General features: G+C 63.7%; 1 protein-coding gene across 1 annotated transcript; it reads left to right on the top strand.

Moving 5' to 3' along the window:
- Positions 1-4,593: 4,593 nt before the first annotated feature.
- On the top strand, positions 4,594-14,178 carry TBX2 (T-box transcription factor 2). The gene is made up of 7 exons (XM_055577399.1): positions 4,594-5,351; positions 6,478-6,745; positions 7,717-7,863; positions 9,058-9,134; positions 9,239-9,402; positions 9,837-10,477; positions 12,758-14,178. Exons 1-7 carry the CDS (start codon positions 4,957-4,959, stop codon positions 13,211-13,213), a joined length of 2,148 nt encoding a protein of 715 aa, XP_055433374.1. The 5' UTR covers positions 4,594-4,956; the 3' UTR covers positions 13,214-14,178.
- Positions 14,179-14,927: the final 749 nt, after the last annotated feature.

Consider the following 14,927-nt stretch of genomic DNA (forward strand, 5'->3'; position numbering starts at 1 on the left):
CTGGCCTCTGGCTGGCTTTGAAGCTGCTTCGAAGTCCCTGTGTCACTGAGAAAGTAGCCCCCTCCGGCAGACCTAGAGCTGGAAACTCTAGGGGCAAAAGGGAAGAACATCTGGGACTATCTTGGATTCGAAGAACCCAGAGCCCAGCCTGAGGGTTGGGGCCCAGGGGTCTCAGTATTGCCTGGCTGCCCGTGCAGGTGTAGGTAGTGGGCCAGCAACAACATCACTAACTTGCTAAGGAAGTGGCCTTGCTCTCTTTTAAGGTCCATGGGTCCCATCTCAGCTCTGCCACCAGTAGCTGTGTGGCCCCCAGTAAATGACTGCCCCTCTAGGCTCATCTGCAAAATGGGGGGACAGGAACATACCCAGCAGAGACAAGCAACAAGGTCCAAGATCCAAGAGGAAGCTGCAGGTCAAAAAAGCAAAAGATTGGTTGGACGCCTAGAGGCTAATGGGACAGGCCAGGTAGCTCTTTGGAAGGGAGACGGAAGGGCGGGTGAGGCGACGCTGGAACCCGATTGTCACGAACTGCCCTCGAAGCTGCTCCAGGGAATCCGGCAAAGCGTCTCTGCAGAAAGCGAATGGAAAACCTGGTGAGAGCGCTCAGGCCAGCCCCGCCCCTCTCTCGCAGGTGGGCTGGTCGTGGGGGGGGGGGGGGGGGCGGAGGGGGCGGGCACGGGGGTCCTTCCTGTGCTTTGCCCCCTCAAGCCACAGAGCAGCGTGGCCTGTTCACTCTGCCACGATCCCAGGCACCCACACCTGAGAACTCACACCTGTGCAGGTCCACCTCACTTTTACCGACCCCTGCGTCCCAAGCGGACCGCTGCGACCCCGGGACCTCGACCCCAGCGCACAGAATAGTCCCGGGAGCTCCCGGAATGATGGAGCCCCCCAAACTCTGGGGAAGTCGCCCAAAGTCCGGCAGGGACGCGTCCTGGGTGTTGGGGCCCTGCGACCTTGCTTGCCCTCGAAAGTGCGGAGCGACCACCCTCGAGGGCCGGGGCTGTCAGCCCGGGCCTCCCGCCAGCCTGGAAGCCCGGGGACAGGACCCCAGGGGCCGTGCTGCTACCGGGCATCCCCAGAACCTGACCGGAAGAAGGGGCCCGGCCGCCAGGCCTCGCGCAAGACCGGCGGAGAACAGGTCGCGCCTCCCGCGCCCTCCGCCCGGTCCCAGCCACTTGGCCCGACCCTGCGCGCGGTAATTGGGTCGGGAGGGAGGCGACGGGCGGGCGGCGACTCCAGAGAGACTGCGCGCCTGTCAGCCGCAATTTGTCTAAGTGGACGGGACAGGCCGGGCCGCTGCGGGCCGGGGTCATTGAGGCCGCGGCCCCCAGCCTGGGCAGACCCGGGACTGCGGGGGAGCCGGGCCCGGCCACTGAACGGGGCTGGCTGGCGCCAAGGCTCCGGAAGGCGCGGGTCCGGTCGAGGAGACGGGGATGGGAGGCAATGCTGCCCTCCTCTTCCCTCCTTCCTGCGCACACAACAAGCCAAGGCGAGGATGCACGCGCCCCGCGGCACCTCCGCTGCTGGTCACAGGCGCAGGGCCCCGTGCGTCACCCGCGCTCAGCCCGGGCACACTCCTAAACCACCGCGCACTTGGTACCCGCCTCAGGCCAGCGCCCCGCTACCCGCGGGGACGCGTGTCCCCTCTGCCACAGGCCCGTGCCCCCCAGGCCATCACTCCAGGCGGATCCCCGCCCAGGGACACAGCCCGAGACACCGGCGGGACCAACCCCGGGAAGACGCCCTGACCCCACGGAAGGTTAGGGGCCAGGGACCGACGGCAGCCCGCCCAGGCTCAGGGCCGCGGCCACACCCGGCCCAGGCCGCCCCCGCCGGGTTTCCGGGTTGCGGGAGGCGCAGAGCGTCCGGAGCGCGTGCAACGCTCCGGAGGCCGGAGGCCAGAGGCCAGAGGCCCGCGCCCGCCCGACGCCCGGGCCCTGGACGGCCGGGGAGGGGGTGGGGGCGCGGCCGAGCGCGCGTCCCCCGCCCGTCTGCGGGGCTCGACCGATGCGAAGTGACAGGGGCCGGAGCTTTGTTGTGGAGCCTCGGCCGCCTGGCGCCAGCCGCTCCCGCCCGCGCCCTCCCCCTCCAGCCCCGGGCGGCTCGCGAGGCGCCCCCCGGGGCCTCTTAAAGAGACACGCACTCTCAGCCCTGGGGACCCCCCGGAGGCGCCTGTTCCCGGGAAGGGGAAGGGGAGGGGAGACCCAGCGGGGGAGGGGCCGAGCGAGAGCTGAACGCCGCACGGCGCAGCTCCAGGGCTGCCTGGGCCTCCGCTTCGCGGGTTTTCGTTGAGCCAAGGATATTCCTCGCTGGAGAGTTTGGCGGGAGGTGTTGGGTGCGGTGGGGGGAATGGGGACGAAAATTCAGACTATTAAAGAGTGGCTGTAGCGGGACCTCGTGTTGGTTGCGGGATGGCGGGGCAGGGCAGCTGATGGGGTCCGGGCCGAGAAAGAGCCCGCGGCCGCCAGAGGGCAAGTCCGTGGCCCAGTGGCTGTGGCCAGGTGGGATCGTGGTCCCCCAAAGGCAGCCGCTGCACCGTCGCCGCGCGGTTTCTTAGGCAAACAACCTGGGCCAGCGTGTTTCAAATTCTCTGGGTCTTGGACCCCTTTACCAGGTACAGACCTTCCCCAGGAAAATGTTCAAATTGCACACACTTAGGTGTTCTCCACGCCATTCTTAAGTTTGAAAGTACGCGTACACACACGACTTTGCAAATGCATGCGCGGATTCCCAGGCCAGAGCCCGGATTTCTGGCTACGGAACGCTGGCTGTTATCTGGTCACCCCACCAGCTGCGCAATCCTATCCACACACGTCCCTCCCCAGGGGCAACATCTCGCCTAAGATGGAGCCGGCAGGACTTTGCCGGGGCAAAGCAGCAATGTATCTGGCTCCGGCTGCATAGACTGCGCGGCGCAGAGTCAAAGATTCGTTCTAGACAGAGAGGAGGCACTAAGAGAGGAGCGACCCAGTGTAGAGTGAGGTCGGGAAGGAAAACCCTCTGGGGGCGGCGTCCTGTGGCGCGCTGTATAGGGATGTAGCAAGATCTCTGGGGTCGGCTCAGGAAAGTAGAAAAAAGGTCGAGGAGGCCAAACCACTCCGGCCGGTCCCCAAACTGCACTGCCCGGGGTGATCAGACTTTACACGCCAGGTCTGCGTGTGCAGCATAAAGATTCCCTGCGACTGGTGTGCGCAGCGCATGGACACTGTGGGTGTGGGCTGTGCGCGCCCATCACGCCGGGACAGAGTCCGCGCCGGCCGAACTAACTCGCATTGGAATCGGGCGTGCGGGCAGGAGTGCCACCCGTGTCCAGTGCGTGGTCCGTCTGGCCCTCCGACCGCCAGGAATCAGGCAGTGTCAGGGCTCGAGATTGATCCGAGGCAGGTGTGTGGCTGCCCGCCTTAAGTTCGACTCCCGCTGAGCACAGAGGGAACTTCCACCGTGGGCGCGAGACACACACACACACACACACACACACACACTGAGGGCGGGAGAAAACCCTGGTCCTGCGGGAGAACGAAGTCTGGCTGCGGGGTGGGGGGAGGGAGGTTCAACTGCAGGTGCGCACAGACACTCAGACCCCCACACTAGCTAGTCGGCACCACGGAACCTGGGAGACGTGAGCTTTCGAGAGCTGGGAACCAATTCCAGGAAAGTGGCCTAGAGAGGATGCCGGTGTTGAGGATGGGGCATGCTTGTGTCTCTGGTACCGGATGCGACGAAAATTCGTTGGGTCAAGAACCTGGGGGCTGGATCCGCCGGCGTCTTGCCGCCCGGTGCCCGGCGGAAGGTGCGCTCACGACTTCCCGGTCCAGAGGACCGGCTCTCCTGGGAGAGCTCCGACTAGCTCGGGGACGCAAACGGATACTGGGCTGAGTCCAAGGGCTTTCCCGGAACTCCTGGTTCTTCCAGGGGCTTCCTGTGAGGGGGTCGGCGCGGGCTAGGGGGGTCCCCGAGTTCCCCGAGGAAAGGCCGCGTCCGCCTCCCGCCCCCGCCGGCCCCACCAGGGCTCTGCCACCGCCGCACTCACCGGCTCCCGCCACCTGGGTTCCGCTCCGGGACCTCGGCAGCCGGCACCTCCCGCCTCGCCCGCCCACCGGCCTCTCCTTCCAGCACCCGCTGCCTCCCTTCGGAGTGGAGGGGCCCGGGCGGCGCCGCGGCCGGGAGCGGGGTCGGAGGCCAAGCCGGGGCGCGGGCCGGGGCTGCGGGGCCGCCGGGCGTGGGAGAAGGAGGGCGCCCCCTCTCCTCGCGGGGCCATGTCAATGCTTTGTACTTGGGGCGGCTTGGGGCTGGGGGTCCTTCCCCGCGGGCCCTGGCGCCCGAGCGCCCCCCGCCTCAGGCCCTTTCGGCGGGTCGGGTCGGCCCGCCGCGCTTTCCCGTCCGGGCGCAGGCAGCCGTGGGCGCTGGCGGTGGGGTGGGGGCCAGGGCAGTGGGAGGGGTCTCGGGGCCCGCTGGCCCGTCATTGGTTAATATTTTATTCTGTTGACATGTTTTCTTACTGCTGAGGCTTCCGACACCTTCTCCCCGGGCCCCCCCTCCCGCTCTGAGCTTGGCCTGAGCTGTCAAAACCCCGCCCCCGGAGACCCACAATTGGTCCAAAAAGCGTAAAATCAGCAATCAAGGGGGGCCTGGCTCGTTAGCGCAGGGGATCCGAGCAGGGCAGGACATGTGAGATAGTCACAGTTTTCCAGAGATCACGACAAGATCTAACCAGTCGCGCGTGGTCCCCGGCGCCGGAGCGGCCCAGCCCAGCCCAGCCCCGCGCAGAGCCCCCGCCGCCCCCGCGCCCAGCGCCCCGCGTCCCTCGCCGTGCGCCGGACGGGGAACCGGGAGGAGCCGCCACCGCGCTTGTCACTCGGGTCGCCCTTCCTCCGTGCGCGCCGCCGCCCGGGCCGGGGGTCCGAGCCGCGCGCCCCCGGCCCTGGCCCCCGGGCGCCTGGGCCGGATGTCCCGATGAGAGAGCCGGCGCTGGCGGCCAGCGCCATGGCTTACCACCCGTTCCACGCGCCACGGCCGGCCGACTTCCCCATGTCCGCCTTCCTGGCGGCGGCGCAGCCCTCCTTCTTCCCGGCTCTCGCGCTGCCGCCCGGCGCTCTGGCCAAGCCGCTGCCCGACCCGGGCTTGGCGGGGGCGGCGGCGGCGGCGGCGGCGGCGGCGGCGGCGGCCGAGGCGGGGCTGCACGTCTCGGCACTCGGCCCGCATCCGCCCGGCGCTCATCTGCGCTCGCTTAAGAGCTTGGAGCCCGAGGACGAGGTGGAGGACGACCCCAAGGTGACGCTGGAGGCCAAGGAGCTGTGGGACCAGTTCCACAAGCTGGGCACCGAGATGGTCATCACCAAGTCCGGGAGGTAGGGCGGCCGGCTGGCCGAAGGGCGCGCGGGTGGGCGGGAGGGGCACCCGACAGCACCGACCAGCGCCGAGCCCACAGCCCGCGGCTCCCAGGTCCCAGCTCCGGCCCCCGAGCCATGCACAGACGATCGAGTTGACTTTTCTCATTTGGCACCGAACGAATTTTTCTTTAAAAAAAAAAAAAAAAACCGAAGCATCGAAGTCTCCCAAATGAAAACGAAAACGTGCTCCTGAAGAACAGTCCCCCAGCGCTCAGAGTTCCAAAGCCGAGGAGGCCTCGCAGCTCGGCCCTGGAGGGTCTCAGCGGTCTCGGCCGCAACTCCTCAGCTCCGAGACCCCTCTCTCCTGCTTCCGAGGCGAGTCTGGCTCGGTGCTCCGCGAAGATGCGACGTCTCCCGCGCTCTCCTCCTACTCCGGAGCCCGGAATGAGACTCTCACCCCCGCTAGGCCCAGCACGGCCCTCCGGTTCCCGCCGGTCGCGGCCCTTCTCCGCCGCGAGCCGGCCCAGCCGCAGCCTGACCCGGCCTGTGAGCCTTGTCCGGGCCGAGGAACCAGGAGCTCCGGAGGCACACGGCTCCCTAGGGCCCGAAGCCGGAAGAAAAGCTACAATCGCCAACCGCTCAAGCTTCTGGCTCGGACGCGGAGAATCCAGGCCTCGGCTCACTCACCCTCTTCGCCCGAACTTCAGGGTCAGGGTCCTTGTTCTGCTGCTGTAACCCAGTTCCTTCCCCCAAACAAACATCCGACTGCACTTCTGAGAGCTTCAGCCCTAAGTGGATATATTCCCACGAACGAATTTCAGGGAGGTTCATGAGAAGCGGGTATATTTGTAAGGGCCTTGGATTTCTTTCTTGGAGCTCGGCTTTCATCTCAGATGAGGGAGAAAAAAGGGGTCACTAGATCTGAGCATAGGGCTGAGGGCAAGCCTCATAACAGGAGAGGGTCTTGACAGGTAGAAATGGGATCTCCTAGGAATAACCACCACAGGTGGGATCTCCCAGACCTTCCTAAGAGGGCAGAGCAAGGGCAACAGAGGAGCATGTGTGGCAAAGCTTAAGGTTGGGGGAGAGGGGTCCTCGAGATCCACTGGCTTCCCTGACCTCTCCCTCTTTCACTTTCTCGCAGGAGGATGTTTCCTCCCTTCAAGGTGCGAGTCAGCGGCCTGGACAAGAAGGCCAAATACATCCTGCTGATGGACATTGTGGCCGCTGATGACTGCCGGTATAAATTCCATAACTCGCGCTGGATGGTGGCAGGCAAGGCCGACCCCGAGATGCCCAAACGGATGTACATCCACCCGGACAGCCCGGCCACGGGGGAGCAGTGGATGGCCAAGCCGGTGGCCTTCCACAAGCTGAAGCTGACCAACAACATCTCGGACAAGCACGGCTTCGTGAGTGCAGGCCAAGTGCTGATGGGGGTCGAAGACTGCAAGTGCACCACAGGGGGTGGTGGGGAGGAGAGGAGACCCCCGGTTCCCCAGAAGGGAGTGCTCGCAGAACCCCCAAAGTGCCCCTGCCCAGATCACTGCCCTGTGGCCTTTGCCGGCTGGGCCTGGGAGCAGAGGTTCTGCTCTGCAAGCCTGGGGAATGTTGGGGTTCGCGGCCACTAAGCTCCAGGCTGCTCACAATTTCACTTCCCAAACTCTCAAAATCTCAGGCCTTCCAAACTCCCTTCTGGAGTCGAGCAGGAGGCAGGTGCAGCTGGGACGGGTTGTGGAGCCAGTGGTCTTTGGGGTCTGAGCTTGGAAGACTGGCCCAGGAGCTCAGTTGGTTCTCACCCTTCCCCAAGACCCGATTTCCATCCCCATCCCCAAAGGAGGAGATTTAAAAGGTCAAACAACTCCTCTCCTTACCTTTCCCTCCTCCTTCAGGCAGATGCCTGACCTGGGAGAAGGGATTTTGGGGTTCTCACCGCTTCTGCCTGAGCCAGGGCCCCAGTGAATGGAAAGGGGCAGTTCACGGGGCTAAAGGGACTACCCCATCCGGAGGTAGGGCAGGTCGGTGAGGCCACAAAGGCCCCAGTCTTCTCTGCCTGGGTTTACTAGGGGCTTAGCCATGAAGAGGAAGAGAAGTTAAGAGTGGAATGGTAGCGAGTTTTGTTTTATTTCGGTTTCCAGCTGGGGTCATTTTTTTTTTTAATGAAAAGAGAAACTGTGATAAAGAAAATCGAGGCGGGTGGGAGAAAAATTAATATGGGGAGGTAAGGAGCAGAGAAGACAGCAGAAAAGGGGGGAAGGTTTGGGGGTGAAGTGGGAAAGACAGAACGTGAGAGAGAAAAATCGCAGGAGGTCCGGTCCCCAGAGAATAGAGAGGCTCGGGAGGCAGGCTGAGGGCTGTCGGCTGACCCTCGCCCTCCCTGCAGACCATCTTGAACTCCATGCACAAGTACCAACCGCGCTTCCACATCGTGCGAGCCAACGACATCCTGAAGCTGCCCTACAGCACGTTCCGCACCTACGTGTTCCCCGAGACCGACTTCATCGCGGTCACCGCCTACCAGAACGACAAGGTGCGCGGGTCGGGCGGCCTCCGACCATCCACTCACACCCGCCCGCGGCCCCCTGCACGTCCGCCCCTCCCCACCCCCCTCGCCGGCACCCTCACGGTCGGCTCCCGGGCCCCCAGTCTCTGTAAGCGCAGCACCCAGCGAAACCCCCCGGGCTCTTTCTCGTAGGCCCGCAACACGTACGCACACGCTCCCCCGGGCGCGCGAACAGCTGGGCGCTCCTTGGGGTGGGGATGTTTACTTAGCAATTAGCGGAGACTCCGGGCCCGCGCTGACATTTTTACATTTTATTCGTTTATTTCTTGGCTCAGGGATGGGAATTTAAATGAAAAGAGGGCGCCCGAGGCAATCTGCCCAGGCTTTCCGGCTGCTGGGAACCCAGGGCCTAGTTTTCCCTCTCCTGGGCGAGCCAGAGGTGGTCGGGGGGGACAGGTGACAGCCACCATCCCTCCCGCCCCCATCCCTCTCTGGGTCAGTTCAGGCCTGGGACCCCTTGGGATGTGCTTGGAGACTTTTCCTTCAAGGGAAAGGGCTTTTCCTGGCTGCTATCTTTCTACACCCTCTCTGTAGAGGGGCAAGGCAACCCCCCTGCTAAGGCCCAAGTCTGTGTGCACCACTCTGGGTTGAAGGACAGTGTCTGAGTGTCCTGCCGGCCGTATTTTTTTTTTTTTTTTCTGTCATTGTGAATCGATCTGTCCTGGGCCGGTATATGCGTGCACCATTTGAAGTGCCTTGAATCCGTGTGGAGGCGTGTGAATTCGTTTGATTCCCTGGGCACTTGTTTTACATGTGTGTACTTGCATGTGCGGGGACCGTGCCTGTGATTGTCGACGTGTGTGTCTGCTGACCTGGGTGTGCTCCTGCTCAGGTGCCGGGTTCCCTTAACTCGAATGGCCAGGTGGGCCTGCATGCTCGCTTGGACAGATTTCCACTAGGGGTGCACAGCTTTGGGCTTGTGTGTGCAAGTCGAGGGATTATACCTCGAATATAGTTTTTGGAGGTCGCTTTCTTCGAGGTCCGCCCGCCGACCTCACCTTGCCTTGTGGCTTGGAGCGGCCCAGCCCAGGTGGGCGGGTACCCAGGGTACCCTCCCCGGGGGCTCTCCTCTGGGGCGAACAGCCTCTGACCTCCAGGTGCCCCGGGCCAGGCTAGACGAGCCCGCAGCCTGACCTGGCACCGCCCCCTTGGTCCCCGCAGATCACGCAGCTTAAGATTGACAACAACCCGTTTGCCAAGGGCTTCCGGGACACCGGGAACGGCCGGCGGGAGAAAAGGTGAGGGTGCGCGGGGCTGCCGGCAGGCGGGTGCCTGGGGGAGCAGGGCGTGGAGGGGCCAGAGGGTGGGCAGCGCTCACACCGCTCCCGCGGCTCATCCCCAGGAAGCAGCTGACGCTGCCGTCGTTGCGCCTGTACGAGGAGCACTGCAAGCCGGAGCGCGACGGCGCGGAGTCGGACGCCTCGTCCTGCGACCCTCCCCCTGCGCGGGAACCGCCACCCTCTCCGGGGACGGCGCCCAGTCCCCTGCGCCTGCACCGGACCAGAGGTGAGGGTGGGGCCGGGAGGAGAAGGGGAGGGTGTCCCCCGGGCGCTGGGTTGGCTCGGTGCTCAGCATCTGGCTAACTGAAGGCCTGGGGAGAGCGTCAGCGGCGAGTCTGGGACAGGCCTCTACCCCAGGCCTCCTCTGAGTGCGGTCCCTGGTGGCCCGCATATCCTTCTGGGCTCTGAGCCTAGGGCCCTGGCGCTGTGTGACTCTGCGGCAGCAAGGCCTCCTCTGCCGGGTTCACTTTCCTCCCCCTCTCCCCCCCACCCCTCGCGTAAATAAGGGATCTTGGATGGGGTGACCCCTACAACCCCGAGCTTCCAGGAGTTCCTCCGACGTGGCCTCCCCGAGAGCAGGCTTGTGCACGTCTCTCCGTCTCGGACTTCGCGCCTGTCTGTCCCCGGGCCGGTAACGCCGCGCATCCTCTCTCCCCACAGCCGAGGAGAAGTCGTGCGCCGCGGACAGTGACCCGGAGCCCGAGCGGCTGGGCGAGGAACGCGCGGGGCCGGCGCTAGGCCGCAGCCCCGCCCTGGACAGCAGCAGCCCCCCTCGCTTGACCGAACCCGATCGCGCCAGGGAGCGGCGCAGCCCCGAGAGGGGCAAGGAGCCGGCCGAGAGCGGCGGGGACGGCCCGTTCGGCCTGCGGAGCCTAGAGAAGGAGCGCGCCGAAGCCCGGCGGAAGGACGAGGGGCGCAAGGAGGCGAGCGAAGGCAAGGAGCCCGGCCTGGCGCCGCTGGTGGTGCAGACGGACAGCGCGTCCCCGCTGGGCGCCGGACACCTGCCGGGCCTGGCCTTCTCCGGCCACCTGCACGGGCAGCAGTTCTTCGGGCCGCTGGGGGCCGGCCAGCCGCTCTTCTTGCACCCGGGACAGTTCGCCATGGGGCCCGGAGCCTTCTCCGCCATGGGCATGGGCCACCTACTAGCCTCGGTGGCCGCCGGCGGCGGCGGCGGTGGTGGAGGCGGCGGGCCAGGGACCGCCACCGGGCTGGACGCGGGCGGGCTGGGTCCCGCGGGCAGTGCGGCCAGCACCGCCGGGCCCTTCCCATTCCACCTCTCCCAGCACATGCTGGCATCTCAGGTAAGGCCTGTGAGCTGGCAGCAGCATGAGGAAGGAAGGGGAATCCGAGGCGGGCAGAGGTGGAAGGCATAGGGCCTGAAGGCGCTCCGGGCTTCCACCGGCAGGGACTCCCTCCTGGGGAGACCCGGTGGACCCTCTGAACCACACCTGGCTTCTGGGGGACCAAGACCAGGTCCAGGATTTGGCCAGGAGATTGCTTCTGACTCCTGTGTGACCTTGGGCAAGTCCCTGACCCTCTCTGGGCCTATTTCCTTCCCTCTAACCCAGAATAGACTGGGACCCATTAGACTCTCTGCCCTGTCAGACGGGGTCTGCCTCCAGCTTTTGTAAGTCCACTTGCCTGGCCTGCCTCAGGACATTTTTCTTAGGAGCTACTATTAGTCCCCAAAAGGCTAAAGTGGCTGGACAAAAAAAGTACGAGAATTTGCAGTGTGTTCTGGATAACTGACCACCAAATTGACCCACCTCCCAGATGTCTCGGGCTCCTTTCAGACCCTCAGGAAGCGACCTGACAAAGGATGGGGCTTTTCCTTCCCCAACACTGAGTCTCCCAACTCCCCCAGCCACACATCTCAGTCCTTCAGGCCCAGGTCGAAATTCTGAGCTCCCAGGGGAGAGCTTATGAAACTGTGGGCAGCAGCAAAATTAGAAGATCCTAAGGGGAGAGTGGCCTCTTTGGTTGCTTGGGTGGAATATTCCCTGTAGAAAGATTTGGAATCTCTACATTCATTTTCTTCCCTCTGAGGTTTCTGGCAAATTGAACCCTTAAGATCTTATCTTAAGGAAAGGAAAATAGGAGTTTAGGTCTGAGAAGGCTCCTTTGGTTCAGAAGCAAATATTTTTAAAGTGGGGGAAGGGATTCTGAAATGAGTTTCAAATAGAGCTCAGCGTCAGGGGTGTGTGGAGTGAACGTTAGAGGCACTGGCATCAGTATCTGGGGCTCTGAGCTGGTAAGGAAGCCTCCAGAAAGTGGAGTTCAGAGCCTGGAGGTTTAATTTGCCTGGAGGTTGACTCTGTGTGTATGTGAATGCCTCCTCCCCAGACAAATTCTGGTGATGAGCATGGGCATCGCAGAGGTCACAGGGAAGTTAGGGCTTCTAGTGCAGCCTGGTTAACAGGTGCAAGGCCAGGGTACAGGCACTCAGCACTCAGGAGGCATCACTAGATTTACTGCTAGTGGTTAACCGCTCACCTATGGCCATCGTACTGTGCGTACTAAGTCGCTTCAGTCTCTATGATACCCTATGGACTGTAGCCAGTCAGGCTCCTCTGTTCATGGGGATTCTCCAGGGAAGAATACTGGAGTGGGTTGCCATGCCCTCCTCCAGGGGATCTTCCTATGGCCATCAGAAAGAGACAAAACCTTGAAGATCTGAAGCCCCCTCCTTCCTCTGAGATGCCAGGTCTGAATGCTCAGTAGGGCTTGACCTTCTCAGGAAGGGTATTTTGTCATCTCTGACTAAGCTACTTCCCTTCCTTCTCCCTGCCTGAGCCAGGCCTGAGGCTCCCTGGAAGCCCAGCTCAGTCAGCTCCTGCCCTCCTCCCCATATACCCAAGTACTCCATGGAAGGAACCATGATCTCAAAGGTCAAATAATCCAAAAGTTGGGCCGCAGGCGGTCTTCTGTGCAGGGTTTCCTGGCTACTGGGCTTTCCACAGGCAAAGACTCTGCATTCCTTCTTCAGCTGCCACTAGGGAGCCACTGGGAGTTCTTTGCATTCAGGCCAGTTTATGAACAGACTGGCATCTGGAGCCTTCTCCTGGCCCAGGCAGGAGACCCCTGAGCAGGTGGGCAGAGGGAGGGAGAGTGTACAAAGCTCCTCCCGTCCTATGCGTCCCCAGCCCTTCGGGGCACCTGTGGATCCAAAGGCAGGGCAGGACACTGTTGGAAGCAAGCGGCGCCTCCCTGCCAACACAGCCACAGTTACCTACTGGCCACTTGGCCCCCGGCTGGCCCTGTTTCTTCCCCCAAGGCCCTTTGCTAGGTCAGCCCCCTGTAATGGCCTTCCCTTACTCCTAGAGTAATAGCTGGCACAGAGCTTGGTAGGGCCCGCTCTGAATCATAACCTTAAGTGGGCTCCCCTCTAAGCGGGTTTGGACATAGGCATAATGGCTCATTACTACCTGAGCTCTTTGGGGAGTAAGGTTATGTGAGCACCCGTCTTCCTGAACAGAGTAGGGCCAGGATTCGCAGTTGTCGCCCGGCCACCAGCACCCAGATCACCCCCAGGAACAGCCCAGGCGGGATGCCTAACCCTTGTCTTGTTTTGTTTCTTTCAGGGAATCCCCATGCCCACTTTCGGAGGCCTCTTCCCCTATCCCTACACCTACATGGCGGCCGCTGCGGCAGCGGCCTCGGCTCTGCCAGCCACCAGCGCTGCGGCCGCGGCCGCGGCTGCCGCCGGTTCCCTGTCCCGGAGCCCCTTTCTGGGCAGTGCCCGGCCCCGCCTGCGCTTCAGCCCCTACCAGATCCCGGTCTCCATCCCACCGAGCACTAGCCTCCTCACCACCGGGCTGGCGGCGGAGGGCTCCAAGGCTGCAGGCGGCGGCAACAGCCGGGAGCCCAGCCCGCTGCCGGAGCTGGCCCTCCGCAAAGTGGGGGCCCCGGCCCGCGTGGCCCTGTCGCCCGGCGGCGCGGCCAAAGAGGCGGCCAGTGAACTGCAGAGCATTCAGAGACTGGTGAGTGGGCTGGAGAGCCAGCGAGCCCTCTCCCCCGGCAGGGAGTCGCCCAAGTGAGGGGGCCCGCCCTGCTGCTCCGCTGCCGCAGCCGCCGCCGCCACCGCGCAGGCCTCCTGGGTTGCCTCCCCTGCTGCTTGGGACGTGTACAGCACAGAATGGGTATTTATTTAAATAAAGGAGAGAAAGCGGGCTGCAGCCGGAATGAAACCCTGATCGGCCAGCCGGGGCCTGGGACACTTCCCTGGGCCTCACAAGGAATCCGGAACACAGTCGCTTTGGGGCCACTGGATTTGGTCCAGGTCTGCTCCGGTGTCAAGGTGTCATCGGCGGGGCCTCTCCCGGTTCCTCCAGCGCTGTGGGGGAGGCTTCGTACCCGGCTCAGCCAGGGGCTGGCTGTCTGGGGAGCCAAAAGGTGCAGGGGTCAGGGGAGGAAGCCCCAAAGCCCCCTAGCCTGGAGCCCCGGACCGCTGGAGAATCTGGGGTGAGGGGAACTGAGGTCAGTGAAGATGAAGTCAGTGTAGACTTGAGCTGAGAGGGGCCTGTTCCTTTAGTCCTTCCACTTCTTCTCCCAGACAGGCGCCCCTCCCACCCCTGGGTAAGCGGAAGGAGTTGCATTTCTGTCTTGAGTCCCCAGGGGGCGGGGGAAAAAAAAGATATTTATGAAATAAATGGTAATTTGTGTAAATAAGCTTTAAGGTTCCCAGAATATGCAAATTGGTATTAATTTATTCAAAGGTGTACATTGCTGTGTACAGAATATTTAGAGATTAACTCATAGCCTATAATTTTTTTCCTTTTACATGAGCATCTATATTGTACAGGGCTGGGGGGTGGGGAGGAGGTCCTTGGCTGCGGAGAGGGCCCCCGGCCCCCGGAGAAGCCCCCACCCCGCCAGCCCCTCGGCCCCTGCTCCCGGGCGTTTTTTGCTCGCCCGGCCTGCGGGCTCCACCTCAGGTTTTCACTTTTCGCTCCGGAGCGAGACGAAAACGACAAAAACTCGAGAAAACAATAAAACGCTGCAATGCGAAGTGAACGGCGCAGTGCGCTCTGTGGGCCGCGCGGGGCAGGGGGCGCCGCGAGCGCGTCAGGCGGGACCGGAGGCCGGGACTGCGGGGCGGGCGCCCGGGGCTGGCGGCGGCGGCGGCGGCGCTCCCCCAGGGGCGGCGGGGCGGCGAGCGGAGCCGCGAGGCCAGGCGGCGCCGGCGCGGGCTGCGGGCGGGCGGGGAGGCGCCGCGCCGCCGTGAGCCTCCCGCGCGCGTCCAGCGCCGCCGCCGCCGTGAGCCTCCCGCGCGCGTCCAGCGCCGCCGCCGCCGGGCCGGGGGCCGGGCTCCCTCTGCTGGCCGCTCTCCGCCGTCCGCAGCTCCGCGCCTGGCCTCCCGGCTCCCCGCCTGGGGCGCGCTCGACCGTGGAATTGCATCTCCTTTCGGAGGTTCTGGCTGGGTGGGGCTGATAAGACGGGTGCTCCCTCTCTCCCTCCGGAGGAGGGGTTTGGCCATGGTCCCCCAAATACCGCGAACCTAGAATCCTTTTCCATCCCTCCGTCTCCTGAACCTCAAAAGAACACGTTCTCTCCTATCAGGATTGTTGACCAGAGTGGCAGAGTCTAGACTGAAGGTCCTCCCGTGAAAATCATCTATATCTCTCTCGGGGGTGGGGGACAGTGTTTGAAGACTGGGGCTCCCGAGGCTCTTTTTTCCTCCCCCACTTTCCCCCTGTACAATAGTGGGTTCAGCTGGAGGTCGCGCAGGGAGTCGCACTGTGTCAGTCGCCG

The sequence above is a fragment of the Bubalus kerabau genome, chromosome 4 (assembly GCF_029407905.1).
Source record: "Bubalus kerabau isolate K-KA32 ecotype Philippines breed swamp buffalo chromosome 4, PCC_UOA_SB_1v2, whole genome shotgun sequence".
NCBI lineage: Eukaryota > Metazoa > Chordata > Mammalia > Artiodactyla > Bovidae > Bubalus > Bubalus kerabau.